General features: G+C 41.6%; 1 protein-coding gene and 1 long non-coding RNA gene across 3 annotated transcripts; one reads left to right on the top strand and one right to left on the bottom strand.

Annotated features, from left to right (window-relative positions):
• The first annotated feature begins 3,153 nt into the window (after positions 1-3,153).
• Positions 3,154-3,520, top strand: LOC127599551 (uncharacterized). The gene is made up of 2 exons (XR_007962133.1): positions 3,154-3,303; positions 3,475-3,520. It is a non-coding gene; the product is annotated as an uncharacterized LOC127599551 (long non-coding RNA).
• On the bottom strand, positions 3,372-14,430 carry kif7 (kinesin family member 7). Of its 2 annotated transcripts, none has more exons than XM_052063464.1 (20): positions 14,307-14,430; positions 12,784-13,177; positions 12,459-12,656; positions 11,759-12,158; positions 11,321-11,668; positions 10,993-11,185; positions 9,405-9,572; positions 9,028-9,180; positions 8,425-8,537; positions 8,186-8,307; positions 7,647-7,802; positions 7,341-7,546; positions 6,703-6,900; positions 6,506-6,631; positions 6,232-6,408; positions 5,927-6,142; positions 5,553-5,759; positions 4,996-5,194; positions 4,394-4,555; positions 3,372-4,307 (listed from the first exon to the last, which is right to left on the bottom strand). In XM_052063464.1, exons 2-20 carry the CDS (start codon positions 13,112-13,114, stop codon positions 3,937-3,939), a joined length of 4,044 nt encoding a protein of 1,347 aa, XP_051919424.1. In that variant the 5' UTR covers positions 13,115-13,177; positions 14,307-14,430; the 3' UTR covers positions 3,372-3,936. The 2 variants fall into 2 exon arrangements, with proteins under 2 accessions (XP_051919424.1, XP_051919425.1); XM_052063465.1 differs by having other exon boundaries at positions 14,236-14,373.
• Positions 14,431-14,834: the final 404 nt, after the last annotated feature.

Below are 14,834 nucleotides of genomic sequence, written 5' to 3'. Positions count from 1 at the left end.
CGAGCAACTACAGTCACACGTACATATAGGCATAGTATGTTAATTATGTTAATTAAGGGCGGGCAGTCCTTCCCCTTATGTAAAACTCAGAGACAAAGAAAGTCAAGCAAAGTTCGATCTTGACATGATGACAAAGTATAGACCACTGCTGCTGGTCCACAAATCCAGAGATTAGGGTTCCTCTTCGAAGGCACTTGACAGCCTTCAGGGACCTTTACGAGGTGGTGGAGGCAAGAAAACCATCGTAGGGCTGTTAATTAACCAAGGGGAAATATGATCTAAACTTCACACTACATTCTTTGTTTTAAGTACTTCAGCAGATGTTTAGGAAAGAGACTACCCGGTAGTATCAATAGTACTCATAGCAAGGTGACATTCCTCAACAGTGTTCTACTACTACTTCTAGCTGAATAATTCCTTAACACTTTTTACTGCTGATTAGGAAAATATCCTTAACTTTGGCAAAATTGTTACTTTTTCTTTTAACCCCTACAGATGACAAGAGGATGTAAAAAATATTTAAGCAAACAGGTAAAGTCAACTGTGGTGAAGACATTTTACTGAAGCACATCTACTTTCACCAGTCTTTTTTACACAAGTACCCAGTCGGCAAATGCATCTGGCCCGGATTCGGCATGAAGCTGGCACAGCTGGCCTTGAGTCGGCACTGGCGTAATACATGTGGGCCGAACACGGCCCAGGAGTGGTAAAGGAGGCACTGGCTTGACTCTGGCAAACCAGATGAGGGCCAGTTGTGGAGTGAAATTTGGGCAAGAAATATATTTACAACTCCGGCCCGTATATGGCCAGCCAGTATTGAGCCACCCTTAAATGCAGTTTCAGATTTATTTTTTCAACACACAGCCTTGTTATACAATTGCACACCGATGCGGAATTCCATTCATCTCACACACACACACACACACACACACACACACACACACACACACACACACACACACACACACACACACACACACACACACACACACACACACACACACACACACACACATAATTTAAAAATGTAAAAAATGCATAAAAGACAAGGAATTATTATTTTTAATAAGGTGCAATTCCTTAAGTATCTGCTAGGGGACACTGTTTTGAACAGAGAAGAAGACAACAGCAGCCTCACTCCTTCACTGAGACAGACCCATGACAGCAGACGTTATCAATAGCACACTCACATTTAAACATTTAATAGCACTCTCCCTAGTTTGTAAGGTGTAGGCAGGGGTTACATTTAGATTTTATATGCACGTGTAAATGGTTTAAAACTTCCTTTCTCTATAAATCTTGTTTAATCATAAAGTGCAAAAACGCCTTATTATCCATGATCGTTTTTTTCCCCTCTAAAAACGCCGTACTATTCATGGTCGTTTTTTTCGGCTAAAAACGCCTTGCTATATATACATGGTCGTTTTTTTCGGCTAAAAATTTTGTCCACAAATTCCTTACTATCCATGGTCGTTTTTTTTTCGTCCAAAAACGCCTTACTATAATGGTTGTTTTATTTTCAGCTAAAAATTTCGTCCAAAAAGGCCGTACCATACATGGTCGTTCTTTTCGGGTAAAAATTTAATCCAAAACCCCCTTACTATACATGGTAGTTTTTTCGGCTAAAAACGCCCTACTATACATGGTAGTTTTTTTCGGCTAAAAACGGCTTACTATAAATGGTTGTTTTTTTCGGCTAAAAATTTCTTCCAAAAATGCCTTACTATAAATGGTCGTTTTTGGGGGGCTAAAAACGCCTTACTGTACGTGGTCATTTATTTAGGCTAAAAATGCCTTCCTTTACATTGTCATTTTTTTCGGCTAAAAACGCCTGACTTTACATGGTCGTTTTTTTTAGCTAAAAATTTCGTCTAAAAACACCTTACTATAAATGGTCGTTTTTTTCGGCTAAAAATGTCATCCAAAAACCCCTTAAAATAGATGGTCGTTTTTTTCGGCTAAAAACGCCTTACTATACATGGTCATTTTTTTCGGCTAAAAATTTCGTCCAAAAACCCCTTAATATACATGGTCGTTTTTTTTCGGCTAAAAACGCCTTTCTATACATGGTCGGTTTTTTTTTTCGTCCAAAAAAGCCTTACCATACATGGTGGTTTTTTTCGGCTAAAAACGCCTCACTATACATAGTGGTTTTTTCGGCTAAAGATTTTGTCCAAAAATGCCTTACTATACATACATGGTCTTTTTTTCGGCTAAAAACGCCTTACTATAAATGGTATTTTTTGGGGGGCTAAAAAGCCCTTACTTTACATGGTCGTTTTTTTTCAGCTAAAAAATTTGTCCAAGAATGCCTTACTATCCATGTTCGATTTTTTCATCCTAAAAGGCCTTACCATACATGGCCGTTTTTTTCGGCTAAAATTTTCGTCCAAAAACCCCTTACTTTACATGATCGTTTTTTTCGGCTAAAAACGCCTTACTGTACATGGTCTTTTTTTTTCCGGCTAAAAACGCCTTACTATACGTGGTCGTTTTTTTCGGCTAAAAATTTAGTCCAGAAATGCCTTATTATCCAAGGTCGTTTTTTTTTTCAGTCAAAGAGGCCTTACCATACATGGTCGTTTTTTTCGGCTAAAAATGTCATCCAAAAACCCCTTAATATACATGGTCGGTTTTTTTCGGCTAAAAACGCCTTACTATAAATGGTAGTTTTTTGGGGGGCTAAAAAGCCCTTACTTTACATGGTCGTTTTTTTCGGCTAAAAACGCCTTACTATACTATACGTGGTCGTTTTTTTCGGCTAAAAATTTTGTCCAGAAATGCCTTATTATCCATGGTCGTTTTTTTTTCAGCCAAAGAGGCCTTACCATACATGGCCGTTTTTTTTTCGGCAAAAATTTTCGTCCAAAAACCCCTTACTTTACATGATCGTTTTTTTCGGCTAAAAACGCCTTACTATACGTGGTCGTTTTTTTCGGCTAAAAATTCTGTCCAGAAATGCCTTATTATCCATGGTCTGTTTTATTTTCAGCCAAAAAGGCCTTACCATACAGGGTCATTTTTTTCGGCTAAAAATTTCATTCTTGTTTTCTTACAGCCGCCGTGAGACCTAACAGCCTAACATCTTGGGCCTCAGACCAGGAAATTGATGTCACAATCAAAAGATGGCTACATCTGGCTCCTGATCGGGATGGTGACAGGAAGGAGAGCATGAGAAGAAAAGAGGACATGGAGAGCGCAACAATTTGATGGACAGAAAAATACCGTTCAAGAGTAAGCTGCATCCCAATTTGGACTTTGTGTTCACTGTTAAATAAAGAAAAGTGCATTTTTCCAGTGTATGTGGAGTTATATGTGAGGTTCACAAATGATGACAATAAACATATTTTTATAACAGTCATTTTTGAGACTTTAATGTGGGTCAAATATGGCTCATGAAAGATGTGGCTTAGTTGAGGTTGAATTCAGGCTGATATCAGGAACCTGTTCTGGCCCAGCGTCGGGCCGGAGTAGGGCCAGATATGGTTTTACAATGCGGCTCAGATCTGGGCCGAATGCGGCCCACATCATGGATGCCAGACGTGGGCCACTGCAGGACCGTCATTCATTGTATGTGCCGTGTCTGCCACAGAGCTAGGCCAGACCAATTTTGCTGACTGGGTACCTCTACTTCCACTTAAGTACATAGTGCGAGTTCTTTTGCCACCTCCATCAACCATAAAATAACCCTAATTTTCGATTAATGCCAATGGCTGACATATATCTTGATAATGACTCATATATCTTAATAACACAGGAACTACCATAGTCAAAGTGCTTTGTATAAAAATAAGTGCATTAAACAATTAAAAATAAGTCAATTAAACAATTAAATACGAAATATGAATATGAAAACAAAATTGCAAACAATTCTTTTGGAAACCTTAGTAAACAGTATCAAAGGTATTCTACAGTCAAAAAATAAAACGATGTTTTTCAGGCAAGATTCTTCCTGAAATCTATGAAAACATTGTTTGAATTGAGCGGGCTAACATGAAGGCTGCTCCGGCGGGACTCCCTCCGAGACTTTGTAGCGGGGGGCAATATCGGAACGCTGGACGAATTCAGCCCGGTTTGGACAACACGGTTCATGGGACCGTCTGAAGCCGTTCGAAGCCACAGCTCCTCCATCACCGCGGGCTCCTCGGTGGGGAGAGAAGAGCGCCTCCATATGGATGGAAGAGGGGCATTCACAAGCTCCCGCATTTCCTCTCTAGACTTTGGAGGTTTTTCACTCATTGGTGTTCCTCTTCCCCCGTGGTTCTCCACGTTATTGACAGCTTGTGTTTTACTGTTACATGGGAGCACTACAGCGTAGGTAGCAACAACAAGAGGACAGTGAAAATTTAAGTCGATTGTGACCGATCCTGTGAAAATGATACTTGAAATGTACCTTTGAGCTGCTCCTTTGGCTGGCTGGCAGAGACGCTCAATTCCCTCAGTTTATTGCTCAGTTCCAGATTTGCTGCCTTATAGTGGTTAAGCTCCTTGCTGAGGCCGAGGATCCATCCTTCGTACTGCCGCTGCCTTCCTGCCAGGCCCTCGTCCATTTGCTCTGCGTGGAAACACAGACAAGCTTGCAAATTCTACCAGCTAGGTAGGGAACTTCATAAGAAAAAAAAAAACCCTGAAAATATAATTTCTGGAGAAATTGCATGAGACTTCTGGCATGCTGTAATCATGTGGCATTGTATTGAATGAAATTGAAATAATGTGGAATTATATTGACCGATAGTGGTTTCAAAAAGTGCTATCAATATGTAAGTGAAACGTGTGGAATATTTAGTTTGTGGGAATTTTTGGAACATTGAGAATCATTTCAATTTAAAATGGGAATGATGTGAATACTTGTGTACACATAGTCAATCTAGTGACATCAAATCCAGGTGGTGTATCATAAAATTCTTTAAAAACTCAGCTTCGCTATGTACCGTACATAACACCTTAAACACGATACAAATTAAATGAATGCTAATTACGATGTGCGATGCACACCTCGACACTGCTGTATTAAGAGCTGCACGCTCCTCTCGTGCTCCTTCTGCTGCTGTGTGAGCCGACGGTCGGTGTCGAGCTGCGTGCGATCCAGAGCGTTCTCCAGCCACTGTACCAGCCGCTGCTGTTCGTCCAGCTGCATTTCCAGCTCGGCGAGCGTGAGTTGTAGCTTACGCTCCTCCTCGCGCAGGGACACCACCTGCGCACAAATATCGTGTCAGCCCTATCGGCACTACACAATATCATCATTGATAAGTTTGACAACGAAGTGCAAAATGACATACCTTCTCAACTTAAAAATACTGCCATCATGATATGCGTATCGTAAAAGCTGTGCAATAAGTTTCATAGGCTATTAGTATCACAGCATTTTATTTTGATCAATACAGATGTACTTTGTCCAATATCAGCCCTGATACCGGCAGTCACATCCCTAGCGTTGAGAGAATGTTTTTTTCCTTTGTCTTGAATTGACACAATGTAAATAACATTGAAGAGAGTTTCAAAAACCACGATCATGTCGCCCTGCGTGTGAGATAAAATAAAGCCCCACAAACCTTGTCAAAGTATTTGCACAGGAGAGCTCTGGTCTCGGAGGCAGTCAAATAGCTGAGTTTGTCCATGAGATTCATCTCCCATTGTGACAGCATGCTAGCGGAGGCCCGGAGCTGCCTCTGCCTTTGAGTGATGGCCTCGTTCTTGTACTCGATGGCAGCATCCAGAGCTTCAATGGCCTCATCCAACTGGAAGAGGGTTCGCTCCTCCTGGTTGAATCAAAGAAAAAAGATTGAGGTGCATGCTGTCGAACAAACTTTACGACAGCATTTTTAATATAAAAGTGTGCCTAAATGTGCACCTCAAGCTTGTCATGTGAGAAAATGCACACATACTGTACATGTGTGCCAAAGTGTTTAGCGTTGCAGAGTCTGACCTCAGGTGAGAGCAGATTTCCCTGGCGCAACTTATCATCCAGTTCCACTCTTTGTTTCAGCAAAGAATCTTTCTCTTGACGCAGGTTGGAAATTTCTTGCCGAATCTGTTGGGAGTCCTGAGCGCTGCTGCTGCGAAGCAGGCCGTTCCGCTCGCTCAACTCGTGCTCAAGGGTCTCGATGCGTCCTGTTAGAGTCACCAGATCCTTACTCAGCGCCTGCGGAGACGGATGAAGCCAATGAAAACGTATCATTATTTCCTTACGAAGCACGCTGTTAAAACGGTGTTCATTTCCTGTTTGAATACCTGACTGGAACGGAGCCTCTTTGTCTCCAGATCACTACGCTCCTGTAACAGGGCTTCTTTCTTGGCCAGGATTTCTTCTCGTTTCGTGAGCTCGCCTTCCAGATCTTCAAGCCCTCGTCTCTGGTCCAGTACACGCTCCATTTCCTCATCCAGCCATCGTTTCTGCTCCTCTATTTTCTGCTCACACAAGACGTGGGATTGCAGCAACAGTGAGCTTTCATCAGAAGAGAATGGAAGTTTAAGGCTAACTCCGGCAAGATAATTGCGACCCAACCTGTTGCTCCTCCAGTGAGATGACAGAACCGTTACTGCCGCTGCGTCTCTGCCTCTGGAAGGCGGCGATCTCTTCTGTCTTGATCTTCAGAATCTTTTGCTGTTGCTCATTCTTTATTTCAAGTTCCTAATAGGGAACAAGTGTGACGATCTGAACAGCTATTTTTTTTTGTTGAATGTGAAAAAACAAAACAAAACCTTGACTCTGTGAGTTCGGCGCTGCATCTCGGTTTCCAGGCGACGTTTCTGCTGACTTTCCTGGCGCAGTCGCTTCTGCAATAGCTCCTGTTGTTGCCTCATTGACTGAACGCTGCGCTCCAGCTCGAGCACCCGGCGCTCGCTTTGCGCCGGCAGATTAGCCAGATGGGCCGTATCCCTGTGACGTTGACTGAGAACCTTTATCAACAACATTTATGATTACTGGAGACGTTTTCAAATGCTTTTCAACAAATAAACTGACAATGCCATTTACATTCAACAAATTTCTTTAGCTCCAAATGCACTTCTAATAATGGCATCCCATAGAGAAACAATCTGCTCTTACAAATGTATGCCACTGAATGCACATGAGATTTGTGTGCACACAAACATAAATGTAATAATATTGCAATAATGAGCACCGCAGATTTAGTTCAAAGTCTAGTTCAGATTACAATTATCAGCTTTTTTATTTTTTTTAACTGAAAATCTTCATTGTCAAAGAGGATGTACCATTCTCTTGCTCTCGTTCAGCAGTAATTAATGACGTGGCTGCTGAATGTATGTCATTTCATATCGACACATAATGTGAGTCTGTAAATTGATTTCACAGCCGAGAGACTGTCTGGCGGACACACCTGAACTTTGCTCTGAGCAGCCAAAATTTTCCGTTGACACTCCTGAGCTCTGGTCTTGTCTGTGGCACTGATCTCTCTCTCCTGCCTCTCCAACTCCTGAAGTTGCCTTTGGGCCTCGTGCAGTTCCTGACGTGCCTGGACAGCTTCGCTTTCCAGAGCTGTGATCTTGTGACTGTACTGCCTGTTCAGGGACTGTGCATCCTTGCCTGGTAAATCACATACAGTATGTGGAAGTGTAAAAGATGCCATGCAAAACGAGGTAGCACGCTTACATTTTTTTTAAAGAACATTGTGTTGAATGTATACCTGTTTTGACCAACTCCTTGATGAGCTCTTCCTTCATGCGGATAGTGATTGACAGTTCCCTTATCTTCTGTTGGGCCTGAAGAAGGCCCGATTCTGAAACACTTTCAAAGCCCCTCATGGCATCGCGTACAGATGTCTCAGCCACACTGGAGTTGGCTGAGAAGTAATGGAGATTACGATGAGTAAGTAGACATTTGCAATTTCTGGAGAAATGGCGTGTGAAGGCTGAATGAAAAAACGTTGCAAGGTGGAATGATACTGAAAAATATAGAAAGGTTATTGAAATATATAAAAGGATGGGAAATGATATTGAATGTAATTCAGGTTTTTTCAAATGTGATCTTTATGTTCATGTGACCGAACGAGACATAGAAGGTGCACTCGTACACAGGTACTGCATGACCTGTGTTTCGGTTTCTCTATGTGCTGTATGACTTGCTTTGGTTTAGCCGGGTCTCAGGTTACGAGTCATTCTTTGAAACAACGAGGGCCATAATATCTTGTTGCCGCAAAGCAGATCAAGAGCAGATTAAACTCACATGCTTTTCTGGCTGGGTTGAGACGTAGGTCGGGCTCGGGTAGATGAGATGCTTGTGCTCTTCTACTGACAGCTCGTCCACCCAAGAGCATGTCCTTCTTGGTCCAGGTCTGGTTCACCTGCCTGTCATTAAATATGACATCAATAGTGACATCACAGTGGTGACATGAACACTGTGTTGAGCTGTTTGTCATTGTAACTTGATCATGCGAGTTGGAAACTGCCGTTTTCTGGACAAACCTTTGTCTTATTCTGGGATGGTTACACTGCACGCCGTCTTCATCGATCCCTTGAATTTCTGCTCCACTTGAGGTCTTATGCTCCTCATGGAGAGAAACATCCTGATCATCAACCTGAAAACCAATAGACGCAAACTTAGATAATTATATACTGGACACCTTGTTAAGTACACCATCAATGTAATGAGATCCCAAAAATAACTGTTCAAAAAATGCTTACTGGTATATATATATATTTTTTTAATGCAGAAGAAGTTACAATGATGTGTTTCGTTTCAATTGCCACTTGACTTTATGAGCATTAGTGCAGTTTCCAGAAATGTACAGCATCACACGGATACACAGAGATATGCGATTACATCATTTCAATTGTCACAATTATTACAGTTAAATAATGAGCTAATGTTGACAAAAACAAAACAGAACATATTTATACCTTTCTGACAACATTAAGTGGATACGTGTATTTTAAGCCAGGTACATGTCTGGCCAGGTCTGGACATTTGTAATACAAAAACAAGATACTTAAGCAAAGTGGTTTTTAAAAGTTCTTTTTTTTTTTTTTTGGGTGAAGAGCAGAAAACTCAGTGCCGTGGTTGGTTACCTGTGAAGCTCCGTTTTGGCTTTGCTGCATGGAGCTAATCGGGGCAGTGTGAGGCCGCGAGCACAAATTGAGGCCCAAGCCGCGTACGTCGGGACTGGCTAGCAGACCCTGCAACTCTGCAATCAGGTCCTGTTGCTCTTGTAGCTTATCACTCTGGGATCGAAAACACACATATATGATCTAAAGAAGCTGAAATAGAAACAGTAAAAAGAACCTCCTGGTTAAGCAAATTTCCGTTATGAAAAGATTAATGAAAAACAAAACAAGAGGTAAGCTGAGTGTTACATGTGAAACCAAACTATCTACGGCCAGCTCCTTAGCAATGGAAGGGAGTGGGTGTGGGGGGTTTGAAAGAACGCAGCTTTGCTTTATCAGACCTGCAGCTTGTATTGCTCCATAGCATCCTCCAGAGCTGCCAGGAAGTCTGTATTCTCTCTCTCCAGATGCAGCACCTGCGCTTGTAGCCTGACCACAGTTTGATCCTTGTCGCCGTCCTTCACGCCGTCATGCTCATAGCTCCACTTCTCCTCCAAAGAATCGGAATCCTGGGTTAACATGGGTGAAACAAACACAGAATACGATGTGGTACATGTTCACTTTTTGTGTGTTTTAAACAGTGCATAGAATTTCACATTCATGATTATTATTATTTTTTTTTTGTTTGGTCCATTGAATACATTTTGTCAAATGGTTAAAGGAAACAAGCTCTACAATTAGCAAGTACAATGTTATAACTAAAATGACTGAAATAATATCAAAGATACTTGGACAATCTTAAAAGATGATTTAATCTTCTTACCTACGAGTAATTAAACTTGCTCACTGGCTGTGTTTGACTCTCCACCACCTAACCCACACCCGTCTGCCTCACAGGGGAAGGACGGAACTGGGTGGAGTCTCAACTCAACTGTATTTATAGAGCACTTTAAAACAGCCATCACTGTATACAAAGTGCTGTACATGGAGCAATTATCATGTATACAACTATAAAGCAATAATCAGTAACAAAGACGGTAGAAAGCACCAGACAGTAAAACTGAGATCAAGTCCGAGTCAAATGCCAAATACAAGTGAGTTTTGAGGCGGCTTTTAAAGATGAGCTACATTATAGGGATACACCACATCAATAGTGCGCTCCTCGATAGAGTCTTCCCCTTGCCGGAAGCTTTGGTGCCTTGTTACAACGAATGTGGAAGCGCTGAGTGCATGCAGTCCAGAAATGCCACAAGATGGCAGAAAAGCGCTAATTTTGTCTACATGTAGTTCCTCTCTTGATTACGGTATGCTCCATTATCTTGGCACCAGGATGCCATAAAATGGCGACAAAGCACTTATTTTGACTAAATCTGGGGTCCCCAACCTTTTTAAAAGAAAACGACATATTTTCTGAAAGGACGTTGATGTTATTAATAATTCAAAATGTTCATATTCGTGAAAAGACTGGCCATTATTTCTCACAATAATTACGCTGGTCAACAGTCAATTTAAATCAGTGATGGCTTTATGTGTCCCTAAATTTACATTACATCATTTTTTGTTTTTTAGTTCAACCTATAAAAGCTTGTGCAATATGGATTTTACCAAGCAGTGTAATTTATAGCTATGACCTTTCAAAAAAAATCCACCTAAAGTACATATTAAATATATTATATAAACAGAAACATATTAGTAAGCGGCACTTTATTTCTCAAAATCTCTGCAAGTGTGATTTTCAAATGACCACTTTTACAACATTCCGAGGAAATCAGAAAATCGCATTGCAGGTGAGTTTTTTTTTTTTTTTTTTTACAGGCCTGTGGGTGACTCATGTGGTGGTTAGTGGGACCTTGGTGCCTGTCGGCACAAAGTTGGTGACCGCAGGTCAAATGAATCCTTCAGCATTGGAGCACATGAGGAAATAACTTCAACCATCAATAATCGTGGCGTGATTTCCAATTAAACTGCAGAAGTTGGAGTGAGACACACCTGGTTGTTGACAGAAGGCCTTTCCCTTCTTAAAGCGAGATGTTCTTCTGTAGAACTGTTCTCAATACCGCTATCCGGTCCAGATGCGGTCGTCAGACGACTACGTTCCTCCTCCACAGAGCAGAGCCACTCTTTCACTCTCAGACTCTGTTCGGCAGTCAGCGTTCCTTCACTTTGCAGCTCGCGTAGCAATCTATCATACAAAGTAGTTACATGCATGATATATGAGACAATGATAGGAAGATGATGCATTTAAACGACGAAGCTACAATCTACATTACAAATGACCTTACTGATATTTATACATTAGCTTGTAAATCATAACAACCTGTAAGCAGTGTCAGTACAGGTTCGATAGTGGGCTTCCTGCACTTGCAGTCGGCTGATCTCTCCTTCGCCAAGTCGCGGCCTCCTGTTGGGATCGGCGTGAGAAATGATGCGTGTCTCTGAGCGATGGCGGTTTTCCAGGGCTCGACGAAGGGCCTTGATTTGTTGCTCCAGGCCTTCGATGCGATCGGGCTCCCGCTTGCAGTTGACTGTGACCCGATTCTGAATATTGCGGGCCTTCATGGCATAGTTTAGTGTATTTAGGCTTTCGTCAAAGTCTGACGATGATGGGCTGATGCAGGCTACCATCAGGGTTTTGGAATTCCCTCCCAAAGAGTCTTTTAGGATCCTGGGTGGAATAGTGATGAAAATAAAACAATTATCCAAACTGTAGATTGAATGTATATGCTCCATTAGCGAGGTATTATTAGAAAAGCACCTTGTGATTTTTGAATCTCTGTACGGAATGTGAGAGCCTTTCCTTTTGGGGTCCCCGAGTGCTCCGATAACATTTCCAAGGGCAAGAAGACCGCTGTTAATCTGTATGCTCTCCTTCAGTCTTTCTCCAGTGTTGCCTGTTCTCAAGATGCGCTCGGAGCCGGCCAAGTCCACAAAATGGAACTTGGAAGACAACATTTGGGGTCCGCCACTTGTGGCACTCCCGTAGAGACGCAAACTTCCCCGCCGCTGATCCATGTACAAGGTGAAAATGGTGTGCGAGCGGCTGGAGTTTGGATTCATTTGGGTTGCGCCAGTGTGTCTGGCCGTGTTTCCCGATTCCAGTAAACTCAACACCTCATCGAGACCCTCCACTACACACTCCTTAACCCCACAGAGCACTAGACAAATCGACATGAGAACAAAAACAAAAAAAAAGTTATAAAAGAGAGATTTAAAATTTTTACTACAACAATAAAACGTATTCACTGCCCACAACATAGCTATAACATACATAATAAAGCCAAGCCGAATGCTTAAAAAGTGTAGCATTAATTGTGCCACACTTCCATCATTGTATTATAGCGACCGATTAATCGAGTAATGGTAAAAAAAATACATTGTTGGATTTAGCACCATAATGCGTATGTCAGGAGCATGTACCGGTATTATTATTTCAACAAACACATTAAGTTCCATACCAATGTTGCCCTTGTCTTCCCGAATGTGGATGTCCTTGCTTGCAGTTTCCACCTCCAATAAGTCCTTGAATTCTTCTTTGTAAACCTCCAAATAGGACACTCGGACAGAGAAATCCGTGAGGTCGTTTTCATCCAGCAGCTTGAATACATCTGCAACCGCCCGGGGGATGATGCCCTGCTCCTCATCTCGAAATGATGCTAAAAACACATGCCAAATAAAAAAAAAGTACATCTTAACGTAAGCAGAATGGTTCAAAGGAAATCAAAGGACTGAATAACAAACAACACGTTTTATGACTAAATGCAGGTAAGGTGAACAACTTACAGATATTAGCTTCTCCAATGGTGTAAGTCTTGCCCGAGCCTGTCTGACCATAAGCAAAGACTGTTGCATTAAAACCTTGGAAGAAAGCATCAATAAGCGGCTGGACGGACGTAGAATAAACCTCCTCTTGGTAGCAGGTTTCCTCGAATAGGAAGTCGCAAAGAAAGTGTCTGTCATGACCCAGGGTGACCCTCTGTAGTTCGGGGTCCACAGTGATGCAGCTCTCATGACAGCGGAGAAGCTCCTTAGGCAGCAGCGGACGCACTCGGACTGCGACTTGAACTGCCGAATATTCCCCTTTGCCTTGGCCGCTTGGCACTTTGGGAGACATTTTGCTACAACATCAGAGCTACGGCTGCGTCATGACGGAGGTGGAGAGTTCAATCATGGGCATCTTGAAAAGTATTAAAAAAAAGTTGTTATTAGATTACTAATAAAGTCAACAGTTATCATAGACCACGAGTGATATACACACACACACACACACACACACAACTCACAAAACGTTAATAATATTGGATTTTCTGGTGACATTTCAAGTCTCTAACAAGGAGCTGAATGGCAAAATTCACATCAGAGTCACAGAAAGGAAAAAGGGTCATTCGAAAACAAAATAAAATAGACCTGTCATGAATAGAAAAGGGCAAGCTGTGCAAAACGCATTTAAACACGAAACATGTCGGCTCCGACCTTAAGTTTGATTAAGATTCCTTGTGATGGTAAAGATTAAATTCAAGTTCATTCTGAAATTTCATCTGAAAGCTCAACTATCTTTTGTGAGTAGCGTAATGTAATGGAATGACCATCTGCAAACATAATACATATTGGAAAAAAGGTCATTTCCAGCTGTTGTTTGCACTTAATTTGTAAAGTTTGTTGTGAACGATGAAAAATAAGATCACAGAACTGTAAAATCGCAGCTTATAGTGGACGTGTATAGATACGCTGCTAAAGTTTACATTCAAATGGGATAAACAAAAAAAATTGGAGTGCTGTAAAATGCAGGTAATCACCGAATAATAACTGTAGCCTGCAGATAAGTTTCTTCGCACACTTTCCAACCACTGCAATGAAAAAAAACTTCAGCTCCATTAAAATATTACACTTGATAATCTTCTAACGTGAGCGTTCATGTTAAACAGTAAAAAAAAAACATGCTTCTTTGGAAAGTGTAATTATTTCGTAGCCTCGGGCACTCCATGCGTGGCTGAACTACTGACATACTAAACACAAAAAAATGGCATGTTTGGAAGGAAAAGAAAGAAGTGACCATATCTGTCGACTACAACACAAGAAGTCGGCAGTTTACCCTTTCAAATAGCGAGATGCCCTCTAGGCGTAAACGCGCTTGTCGTGTTTACCAGAAAACGAAGCTAACGCTCCCAGCTAGGTAGCAGCAGTCGGAACAAAAACAAGGGAACCGTGAGACTTTCTTCAAGTTCTACATCTTACCGAAAGGCGTGCAGCGTTAAAAAAAACATACGACCATTTGGGTAAAGTTAGAATAGCCCCCTGTGACTTACTCGGTAGTTGTTCAAGTTAATGGTTTGAGGATAAACCTTTTTTTTCCTGGGGAAAATGGAAGTGTGGGGGAAGTTATTGGGAGGAGCCGGGGAAAAAGGTTTGGGATTGTTCTTTTCAGAGCATCATGGCGTGGTGTTTTGACTTTCCACCATCCCTTCTCCACATCCTCGTCAGGGCTTAATCTACACATACATAAGTATTTATTCAGCCAGTTCTGCAGCAAGTATGAAAAACATTTTAAACGATAATACATCTGTTTTCGGTGATAATAAATATGTTTGTAAAATTTCCTGACTTCAGCGCAATTCGCAATCATTCGTCTGAAAGAACGTGGCACGCTTTAGGAAATAATTTAGGAAATTATGTTGGCAAAGCTGTGTGCAGTTACTCTGTGTGAACAGAGGGCGACAGTGTGGCTCTGTTTTTTTAATATGCACTAAAAACCTTCGTTTTTTCAGGATAAGATGGAGGAAACAAACATGCAATATTTTGCCTTGTGTAAAATACGGGAAAGCTCCACGAGAACC

Source organism: Hippocampus zosterae, chromosome 4 (genome assembly GCF_025434085.1).
Source record: "Hippocampus zosterae strain Florida chromosome 4, ASM2543408v3, whole genome shotgun sequence".
In the NCBI taxonomy this organism is placed as follows: Eukaryota; Metazoa; Chordata; class Actinopteri; order Syngnathiformes; family Syngnathidae; genus Hippocampus; species Hippocampus zosterae.
Note: the sequence above shows the minus strand (reverse complement) of the source record. Positions and strands in the feature narration are given on the sequence as shown.

Excerpts from the sequence above, each read along its gene's own strand:
- kif7 (XM_052063464.1), bottom strand. The coding sequence starts at position 13,114 with ATGTCTCCCAAAGTGCCAAGCGGCCAAGGCAAAGGGGAATATTCGGCA. Across the intron at positions 6,143-6,231 it reads AGAGGCTCCGTTCCAGTCAG|GCGCTGAGTAAGGATCTGGT; the intron begins GTATTCAAACAG and ends CCGTCTCCGCAG. Across the intron at positions 5,760-5,926 it reads GAAATCTGCTCTCACCTGAG|GAGGAGCGAACCCTCTTCCA; the intron begins GTCAGACTCTGC and ends TGATTCAACCAG.